This window comes from Podarcis melisellensis (assembly GCF_964234715.1).
Source record: "Podarcis melisellensis genome assembly, chromosome: 1".
Taxonomy (NCBI): domain Eukaryota; kingdom Metazoa; phylum Chordata; class Lepidosauria; order Squamata; family Lacertidae; genus Podarcis; species Podarcis melisellensis.
The window spans coordinates 69,730,072-69,741,338 of record NC_138528.1 but is presented as its reverse complement, the minus strand read 5'-3'; the positions used below and the strand labels follow the sequence as shown (position 1 = coordinate 69,741,338).

Here is an 11,267-nt window from a genome sequence, read left to right as displayed (position 1 = left end):
GAAGCCAGTGAATGAAATATAATGGAGGGCGTGCTCCCTGCTCTACTTCTCACATGATGGGAAACACCGTCAAACAGGGCTATTGTCTATAGGAATTGCTATGAATATTTCTCCTCATATCATAAATTCTGTGGGTAATGGAAATCTCCTTCATCCAGCCCCAAAATGGAAAACAAGCAAGGTCCCAATTAAAAAGAGTGGCAACTTAAGAATATGCACAACTCACAGACTTAACATATAGAATAAGAGAAAAAAAGAACATACATTTAAAGAATATTGGAAAATGTTTATTGAATATATGGGAAATAATTGTGTACAGCTGAAAATGCAGGTAGCCTTAAGATAAATTCAATAGTGTAAACAAGTTTTGATGGAAGCAATAATGGAATACTGAATAGTATAGTTTTTGTAAAATATGCAGGGATTTATGATATGGGATTTATGACCATGGAAAGAGAAGAAGGGAAGTCATTGATATCTTAAGGATGTAAAATGAGTATTTTAAATTTTAAAACAGAAAACTTAATAAAAATTATATACAAAAAAGAAAGAAAGCTCCTTCATCCAATGGACACTTCCACCAACAGAATGGGAAGTTGATTTTTGCCCATTCCTCCTCCCTCAGCAGTCTCCTCCTACCACCTCTCATGCTGTTCTAAAACAGACCCCCAACCCTCTGGAGCAGATACAGGAAGCTGCAGAGAGTTTCTGCAGACAATCAGCAAAATCCCCTCCCTTCCTGTTCCACTGATAGAAGCCTCTCTCAGATCAGACACTTCCATCATAACAAGCGACATATTTGGATACAATCGGCAAACTCTTCCTCTAACTGTGCGGGGCTTCAGATTATTCCATGCATATTAAGAGTGGTGTTGCAACATCCAGAGCCAAAATGAGGCAGAAGATTAACCATGTTGCCTTTGAGGTATGGTGTGAATAGAGGCTCAAAGCTTGAAATGGATGGTCTAGGTTCAAATTCTTTGTCAGCCATGAAACTCGCCTGGCAGCTTGAGGTCAGTCAGTCTCTCAGATAACTTACTCAGATAACAGGTTTGTCATGAGGTTAAAGTGTGAGGGGAACGATTGTATCCCACTTCAAAGAAGGCTAGGATAAAATGTAGCAATAAAATAGAAGGAATCAAGAACAGTTCTGATCAGGGCCACCGTGCTCAAAAGTTCACGTGAAGTAAAATAAAATTTAAAAAGCTTATATCTCAGCACCTTTAAATTAGAAATCATTTTCAAGCGCAGGTACAAAATTAAAGGTTGTTTCCTCCTTGAACTCTCCAGGCAGTTTATTAAATCAACTGAAAGGATGGCACACTAGGGAAACAATGAAAGCAGCCAGCCCTGAGAAAATTGGTTAATTATTCACCTGAAGGGTTCCCAGAGACATGCATGCAACATAGCTTTTGTTTTGGTTTTTGAAAGAAATAAGCTAATAACTCCCCTTTACCTGGAAGAGGGGGAAAACCTTAATTCTTTGTCCAGCTTAGCTACTGTGCTGTGATTTTAAGTAAAGTGTCTACTATGAATAAACAGAAAGTAAAGAAGATGTCTGTCACAAAGGTCGAAGACACGATGGCTCTGAAATGGGCAAGAGCAGTAAATCGTGCGGAGGAGAAGAGGTATGCCGAGAAGATCAAAGTCCTCCAAAAAGCGGCGTGTCTAAGCTCCTACGAAATGGACCGAGAAAAAGCCACACTTCTGAAGTTTCTGGAAAAAGTTCAGATGACTACAGGGCACCTAAACAAAGACACTCCCTTATTAAATTCACACGCAGGAGCACAAAACAACCCGTCATCCAAATAACTCCAGACCTACTGGATACTGCAGCTTCTGCTGAAATTATTTCTTTGGAGATTGGAGAAGTTTCAACCAGATTATTTGCTGTGTAGAAATGCTAGACTGCATTCCTTAAAGAATATGGTTTTATTAAGATAGTGAATTCTGCCTTGGACATCAGCACCAATCAAAGTAACTCCGTTTGAATAAACCATGGAACATCCTGGAAAAGGCGAAACATGAACTCTGCTTTAAAAGATCTGCCTGAAATTTGTAGTCTCTGCAAATCTGATGAATTATCTCAAATTCCTGAGCACATCACTAAAATCAAGGCTTTATTTCAACTAGAACTCACCGCAACTCAGTTCCAACACTTCTTAGGTGGGCGCCATTACCATTATAAGAGAACAAGGGAGACTTTCATGGTGAGTTCCGGCACCTCTTTTTTCTAAAAAAATAGCACCGACTAAAACCTTTTCAAAAGAACACTTCAAGTGCTTTGAGGGGGGAGCGATTTAAAAAGCAAAAGCAACAACAGCATTGTAAGTTTTTCTTTGCCTTTGAGAGTCATTTTGATCCCCCAAACAAGACTGCTGGTAGGATAAGCAAAAAAGTTTCCTGTTTCCAGTCACCAAAGTTCAGCAGAAATATTATCAGAATTCCGGATTTCTGGAAGATGACCAGGAAGAATTGGGACTATGCAAATTGCACCCATCAGGTGTTTCTCAATACAAAGCTTGCTACCTTCTCAAGCTGTAACCCTATGATCGCTTACTAAGGAGTAAGGCCCATGTAACTCGATGCGACTTACTTCTGAGGATGCTCATACTATGAAGATATATCAAAGGAGTGTGAGTGGGTCAGGAATTAAAAACAAAACTTCTAACATACTCTTCTGATTCAGCCCCCTTCTCCGGGCTGTCAATATTCTTAACTATGGATGTTTCATGTGGGGTGGTGTGTGTGAAAAGCAGTTTTGGTAAGTTTTAGAAAACGAAAAACAGGTTTTAACAGTTTTCACTATAATTGTATGTATTTTGCCAAGGCATACTAACCTGACAGAAACAGATGCTTACGGCTTTTTTTTTAAGGGGGTATTATGCTGAGGAAAGGGCAGAAACCTTGCCAAATTTCACCTAGATTTCGGGACAAGGGCAAATTACATTCAAGTGCTAAATTATATGTAAACCTGTATCCATATCACCTCACGGTGTAGCCTTATTGGGTTTTCATGTTTTTTATCTGCAAAAAGGCAGTTTAAAGAATGATGATGATACTGATAACAAAAACAGTTTGTTAGAATGTGCATGCTACATTTCACTTAGAGAAGAAAATACTAAGGCAGTTCACAAACAACTAAAAGTCACCAGCTGTTTAATTTTATTTATTCGGTTTAATTTCACTCTGACCCAAACTGGTATATCTGAACATATGTTTATCTGAGCCAGTGGATTCTATTCATTTTCTTTTCACGACATGTTTCCACCTTTGGTTAATAGTTTCATTATTCCAGTTCTATATATAATCAGTTTCTTACATTTTCCTTTTCTAATCTAATAGTTTCCCATCAGTAGAACATAACCTTTTAGTGCCAAACACCTTGAGTGTTACAAAAAGATATAGTTAAAACTATAGCAATTATTAAGGAGGCATTGAAATACTGAGCCAAAACACAAAGGTCTTGCCAGTAGGAGACATGATACATCATGGAAGATATAACAATATTCTCTGTACTGCTGTCAAAGTATCTTTTAAAATCTCATGTCTTAGCGTCATGTACACCCACCCACACCAATTAATATCAAAGGTAAGATGGGTGGGGACCAGAAAGAGATCATCCATTTGTGGATTTCACTTCCCAGAGAGGCCTGTCTGGTGACTCCATCAATATCCTTGCAGTGTAGGCAAAGATGCATTTTTGCTCCCAGACTTTTAAATGTACAGTGGTACCTCGGTTTAAGATCAGCCCTGTTTAAAAACTATTCATTATAAGAACTCTGCAAAAGCAGAAGTAGTGTTCCGGTTAGCGAACTTTACATCAGTCCACGAATGGAAGCCAGAAGGTGGAAGGGCACTGGCGGCGGGATGCCTCATTAGGGAAAGCGCACCTCTGTTTAAGAATGACTTTGGTTTAAGAATGGACTTCTGGAATGGATTAAATTTGTAAACCGAGGTACCATTGTATACCCACTTACCTCCATGGCTTTTTACTTCTGAGTAGACATGTATAGGATTACGCTGTTAATGTCTTTGTTTTTGTAATATTCTATATGTCTATTTTAACTTGTGCTTATAAACCATTTGAGCAGCTTTGCTGACATCACAAAAACACAATCAGTCTCCAGTGAACCTCACCCCAAGGAAACTAAACCCAAGAGATGTGCAAGACCTATGAAACCTCTCGTTACTCAAAGACTGGAATGCGTTTAGCAATATATTCATTCCCTCTGTGTTGTGCATTAATATAATCGAAACAGCTTGGCTTGTGGAATAAAGCTCTTTTGAAACATTGAGACTTAACTCCAGACAAATCTGTTCAGGAACAAGAGAACATTTTACACTTATTTAAATCATCATAAGAAGGTCAGAATTGGACCACTGATGTACCATCTCCTGGATTCCAGTTTGTATGTTAAAAAAGATTTACTTCAGATGAGTATTTGACCAAGGATTCTCAATGCAAATAATCTTTAATAATATTGGAGACAAAAACAAATATAAATAGTAGACTTGGTGGATGCAAATATATGTCAGAGAAAATTATTATTATTATCATCATCATCATCATCATTTTTTGAAGTAAACGTGATTTTACAATTCCCATATTCAGCACATATGCCAGTGTGTGCAGAAGACTCTCTATCATACCTATAGTTTAGGCCTGGCTAGTTCAATGCTTAAATACATGCCTAAAGCATTACCCATAACCTGACAGGAAATCGCTGATATGAGAATGTTTCTGGCAAGTCTGCCACTCAGAAAACAAGAGCCTAACTAAGTGCCTGGCACTTTGCCACCAATTCTTCTAAACACTGAGGTTGCAATAGTTCTCCCACTTATGCACGCATAATTCCCACTGGCCTCAGTGATGCTGACTACAGGATAGGCATCTAAGGCCCCATCTGCACTACTTTAAAGCTGTATCATGCCACTTGAAATGGTCATGGCTTCCCCCAAACAATCCTGGGAAGTCTAGTTGGTTAAGGATTCTGACATTTGCTGGGAGACCCCCTATTCCCTTCAAAGATCTACAACTCTGAGTGGTTTAACCATCAATCCCTTTTTCCTAGGGAACTCTGGGAGTATAACTGTGAGGGGAATAGGAATCCTCCTAACAACTCTCAACATCCTTAAAAACACTTCTCTCCTAAAAAAAAAAACTTCTCTTCTCAGGATTCTTTGCTGGAAGCCATGATTGTCTAAAGTGGTATTTTTCTGGTATAGCGCATATGTGGCATTAGATTCGTAATTTAAGTCGACACACAGTTCTACTGAAGTCAAAGTTTCTTTTCTTATTAAGTGAGAGGGGAAAGGTTTAAAACGGAAGTAGAAGAAATTTTCAGCACAGCACTTGTTCTCGCAAATAACTTTACCAGCATTTAGTCATCACTGCACTCAAAGAATCACATTTGTATACAGCATGACTGATCCTTCATTTTCTAACGAAATTTATGTTAACATTCACCTTTGGATATAAAGCTTTTCGTTTTCCATCATCACATTTTGCAACTGACTTAAATAAGAGCAGGACTGCACCCAATAGCTTACATTGTAGTCTTCTTTGTTTCCATTTCATATATTAATATAGTTAATACTATATATTAATATAGTAAATCAGCTAACACTGTAGATATATAAAGTTGTGGTTGTTGGTTGTTGTTTTTTTTAAAAAAGAAACGGTAAACATTTTAACCAGAAGCCACAGATTTTCTGCACAAATGTGTTATTGGTGAAGATTCTATTCCAGTCTTAATATTAAAACATCATGATGAATATCTGGTCTTCTGCTTTGCGGTGTTACTCATATACAGAAACCCCAACTGACATGGTTTTAAATGAAAGGCAACTCTAGAACAGGTCACTTATGAGCAGGTGCATTATTTAACCCTTTCTCCTGATGGTTTTCCCACTCCAAATCCACCCCCATACATTGCCTGTCATTGCTCACAGTCCAGTTTCCCACTTACGAGAATAAACACGCATATTGAACTGGGTGAAGGGGAACGTGGTTGGATGGTAGAAGGAAAAACAGCTACTGTGGGGCAGTGGGGGAGGAGAATCATGACCTCCACTCTCAAAAGCACTCTGCTTTTCATTTCTGGAAGGTGGGAGGAAGGCTGTTGGGGCTTCCATACATGATTCTGTGCAATTAGTACTTTGCCAGTTAGGGAAATATAAAATGGCTATTCACTACACATCAACAACTAACATAGATCACCCTGCATGTGTCTGTATACTTATCCAGCACTATGTACTCTTCCTGTGGGCTTGCTTTCCATCCAGCCAAAGTTCAGATCATTCATAACTTGATGGCTAGGATCCCTTCTGGGAAAAGGAAACTGGCTGCGTATTGACCCCCTATTCTGTGCAATGACCTGCATACTGCTGTACAAATCAAGGGGGGGGGGTGAGAAGAGCACTCTGTGCTGATCTCCTTCCCTGAGCAGAAATGGCAAAATCATGGAGGATAAGGCTAGTAGCCACGATGGCTATGTATTACCTCCGGTGTAAACTGAAAATGTGCCTGGTACAGCCCTTACTTGCCAAGGGACAATTGGGAGTGCCCTATAAGGCTGCCCCATTGCTACTTTGTGGTCATGCCTTTTCTGGTCTCATATATACAGCAGTTGTGGGGCAGGTGAGCAATAAACTTGAGGAAAACAGGTTGGGGGGCCTAATCTGGTCCACGGCTGCTGATGTAGAAGGTGGAGAAAAGGGCAAGCAAATGCCATATTTTTTGCTCTATAAGTCTCACTTTTTCCCTCCTAAAAAGTAAGGGGAAATGTGTGTGTGTCTTATGGAACGAATGCGGGCTGCGCAGCTATCACAGAAGCCAGAACAGTAAGAGGGATTGCTGCTTTCGCTGCACAGTGATCCCTTTTGCTGTTCTGGCTTCTGAGATTCAGAATATTTTTTTTCTTGTTTTCCTCCTCCAAAAACTAGGTGTGTCTTGTGGGCTGGTGCGTCTTATAGAGCGAAAAATACGGTAATCAAGGAGCTGGAACAACTCCCCTATGACACCATTCAACATTTGGGGCCTTCTCAGTTGGGGGAGGGAGATGAGTAAAGAGAGGCATGATAGGGGTGCATTAAATTATGTGAGGTGTAGAGGAAGTAGATAGAGAGATGTTTCTTTTCCTCTCTCATAATACCTTGGCTTATCCAAGTAATGTGAATGGGGTAGCTAAAGTATGAAATGTGCTCCCACAAGAGGTTAGACAAATTTATGGAGCCTAAGGTTCTCAGTGGAACTACCTCTGATATTGGAGGCAGGATGCCTTGGAATACCAGTTTACAAATGGGGAGAGGGCTGTTGTACTTGTGTCTGCTTGCCGGCTTCTCACAGACATCTGGTTGGCCACTGCAAGAACAGGATACTGGACTAGACAGATCTTTTGTCTGACCCAGCAGGTCTCTTTTTATGTGCCTAAGGTCCTCATTTTTTCCCTATGCTGATTTTTTAGCACTTGAAATAAATTAATCATAAATAACATTTTAGCTACGCTGCCCTATGTAACACTATTTCCTATTTTGGGTTATATTTGTGGTTTGTTCATACAAAGCTTTCTTCCATGTTGGTACAGAGCAGGAAGGAATCCACAAGCCTGGGCTTGACCAACTGCTGGAAATCTGACTCTTGAAGGCCATCAGGGCTGATAACAGCAAGTCGCCGCAAGGCTGCCTGAAATAAAAATGTGACAATACGGTTTTAGAATAAAAATCTGGCTTCATGCAATGCTAGAGAAACATCACATGTTCAGAATGACTATTGAGCTGAGGTTCAGCAGACATTCCCTTGACCATTAACTGATTGACACTATCATAGTGATGTTATTGATTCAGTACAGTTACTTATTTGTATACTTGAAAAGCAGCTGAGACTCATAGTGTGTGTGTGTGTGTGTGTGTGTGTGTGTGTGTGTGTGTGTGTGTGGCCACATACCCCAAATAGCAAATCAACATTCTAGAATTGATTTACATGTATCAGGTATCAGAATGGGCAACATTATTAAACGACAGCATTCCTGTCGACAAAAGTTTCATTATTTATGTTCCCATGTTAGTTTATGTGTGCCTAATTAAGCTGATGCTTCCGGATGCTCCAATCATAAGGATATCTGCAATCTGTAACATTTAGGTTGTGATGTCATGTACTTCTGTGGGAGCAATCTCCGTCAAACTCAGAATAGGCATGTATAGGACTGTGGTACTAAAAACACATACCTTTTTCTCTCTTTTTGTAAAAGCTGTAATATGGGTGCTTGAAAAGAAAGCTAAACTAAACCAGGAGTGGATTTTGGTAATATGGTGCCCTGAGCAAGGACAAAATTTGTCCAACCCCGCCCCCTCAAAATATTTCTTATTTTCTCAATAATTCCTTCTGGTACAGTTGCTTTCTTATTGGATCTTCTCAATGGGCTCTCCAGTGCACTATGTCATAGTTGCGGCAACTCACTTGCCCATCTGACCGTGGCCTAACTTTGAGTAGGTGCCTATATAAATATAGGTATCATCATCATCATCATTATCATTATTTTGTGCCTGCCTCGGTTCGGTGCCCTGTGTGGGTAGACTGCTTTTGATGGTGCATGGAACAACATTAGACTAAGTCCCATTCAGGCTTCTATCGAGTGACCCTGACCCTTTGTCCCTTGCTTTGATTTTGTGGCTTAATTTTGGTAGGGGAATCTGCTGATTTCCACCAAATAAACTAAACTGAATCTATTCTTTTAAAGGACTGCTTAAAACCAAGCTCTCTGAAAGCATCCCTTCCTGAAGACCCTGAAATCCCTTTGCTGGCAAAAGGCACATTCATTTCTATGGGGTTTGTGCCAGTGAAGCACTTTGAGGGTCAGTCTTCATTTTGCTCTCAAGTCCTGCAAAGATTTATAGTGTGACCTCAGGCAAGCCACTTCATCTCCCTACTTAAAACTGTTCAGACTTAAAATTGACATAGGAATTGTCTCTGCCCAGTACTTAGCATACAGCTGCTTCCACCCTGATTGGTGTCTGTAAGCATTACCATTATTTCAAAGAGTAAATCACATGATTTCCAACCATTTGGGGACATAAATATGAGTGCAAAACTCAGTTGCGCAAGAAATATTGTCCACTTATCAACATTAAAAAAAAATGTGCCTATTATGGGAATTATTTTATTGTGTCATCAGATGGGAGGTCACAAAATTCTGAGCATTGCTTATGGCAACATGATAATCTTTTTATATAAAAAAAAATTCTTATAAGCTAACTGCCTCTGCAATGAAAATAAAAAATGATTCCAGACTAACAAGCCTCAGTACATTGTAACATTGAAATCCCTATTTCTGGTAACATCCTGGAGGCAGATTTGTACACAACACAGTGGTAGCAGGAACAGAAGAGACCTAGATCATAGTAAAGCTTGTATACACTTGCTTGCTTGCTTGCTTGCTTGCTTGCTTTCTTGCTTTCTTGCTTACTTACTGGCAAGAGTGCACCTATTAGAGTGTTGTGAGTTGCAGCGGGGCAGCAGGCTGCTTGCTGAGACCCTTCTAACCCCTGGGCCCAGCAAGTCTTAAAATATAGGAAGATGTTTGCCTGGGTGGTGGGCCATTAAGGAGAACAATTCTTTAAAAACAATTAAACAGTTCTTTTAAAAAATCATTAAACAATTCCCATTGCCACTAACCTGTAAAAAGTGCATATTAACAGCATTTAAAAAAATAAAATACATTGCCTAAACTTGCAACAAATCAGTAAACAGACCCCAAAAGCACAAACCCGCAACACCATACAGTTGCCTGCATGGTTCTTTGTTCTTGGGTTTCACAAAGTTCTCAGTTCAAGTAAATCAACAGCTACAACGAAAGGGTTCACAGCATTAACACTCCAAGAAGGTCTTGCTTTTTCCATAGCCACAGCTGTTGGAATGTTAATGTTTGCTCACTGTTTAAGCACATACTTTGCAAATTAAATACCATATTTTTCACCTTATAGGACGCACCGGCCCATAGGACGCACCTAGTTTGAGGGGGGGGGGAATAAAGGGGAAAAAAATTCTCTAGAAATTTATACTAACCAGCAACAAAAGGCAGTTCTGATATGCTCTCTAGATATGAGAGAGACTACAAAACACATCCTACTGTGCTGAATATATTTTCAGTGCATAGAAAGCCCATGGGAAAACTAAAGGCAAATAATTAGATGCACTTACCAAACATGCAACAAGAACAGAATCACTGCTATTTCTTTTGGTAGGAGACCTGCAAAGTTCTATGAGGCGTGGAATACCTATAAATTTTGAGAAGAACATTGAGTAATTTTAAATCTCCACAATTCTCAACATTGCATTAGTGTGATATACTTTCCAGATTTATCCGTTTCAGGGAAAATGATGATGAATTCAGTAAAAAGTGATGCTAGAAAACAAGAAAGGAACTTCCCTTGTGTGTATTATAAAGAGCTGAAATGTGATGTATCAGTTTAACAGCGAACTGTAGAAGCATCACTCAGAAAGCACTCACAGTTCTGTTTTCACAACCAGGGAGTCTCTGTAATTTTGGGGATGTCCCCTTAGTTCTCTCTATCATTATTCTATTAGAAAAGGTATAGAATCGCCCCCCTGCCCTCCCCATTTCCCCACATCTGGAAGACCCCACTGGTGTCACTAAATGACTGTAGAGCAAGGATAGTAATTTCTGCCTGAGAGTCAAATGTGGCCTCCACCATCTCTATATGGCCCTTAAGACTCTGAACAAGACACACCCCTCCATAAACCACACCATTATTGGCACCCAGCCCCTTCCTCTGGTGTTTTTACCAGGCCAGAATGTGTCCTTGAACTGAGATATCTCTTGCTTTTCTGGATGGAAGATGGAGAGCGGTGTGGGCAAACCCACTTTCACAACACCCACCATTGCTATGGAGCCTCCAGAAGAAAACATGGTCCTTGGATTGAAAAAGATTTCCCATTTTCCCTGCCTCTTACTTTTTTCTGATAAATACTGTAAAAATAATCACCTGTGTTTTGGAGGACTAACAAAGTCCCATGAAAGGTGTTTTTTTTGGAAAGCTGAAAATGCTTTAAAAGGAAATGCTGTCATAGTAAGAGATTCAAAAATGAAGAAAAATTGATATATGCACCAGCTGTGATCATGGAAATCATTTAACAGTTGTGCACATGTCAGGTCCCTGCTCAGGGCCAATTGAAGATGTGCAACTTTCACTGTCTGCAGCTTTTTGAATAGTGTTGAAACCTGTTTTGTGCATTTTGGTTAGCA

General features: G+C 39.7%; 1 protein-coding gene and 1 long non-coding RNA gene across 3 annotated transcripts in view; one reads left to right on the top strand and one right to left on the bottom strand.

Moving 5' to 3' along the window:
* Positions 1-1,408: 1,408 nt before the first annotated feature.
* On the top strand, positions 1,409-4,298 carry LOC309378208. Its single transcript, XR_014171852.1, has 2 exons — positions 1,409-2,210; positions 4,095-4,298. It is a non-coding gene; the product is annotated as an uncharacterized lncRNA (long non-coding RNA).
* Positions 4,299-5,621: 1,323 nt separating this feature from the next.
* INSC (INSC spindle orientation adaptor protein) overlaps positions 5,622-11,267 on the bottom strand; it is a 136,120-nt gene continuing 130,474 nt past the window's right edge. For both annotated transcript variants that reach the window (XM_081926124.1, XM_081926123.1), the window contains 2 exons: positions 10,202-10,278; positions 5,622-7,687 (listed from right to left, as the gene is read on the bottom strand). In XM_081926124.1, coding sequence (XP_081782250.1) covers positions 7,559-7,687; positions 10,202-10,278 — 206 coding nt within the window. In that variant the 3' untranslated portion in view covers positions 5,622-7,558. The remainder of the gene's footprint in view (positions 7,688-10,201; positions 10,279-11,267) is intronic.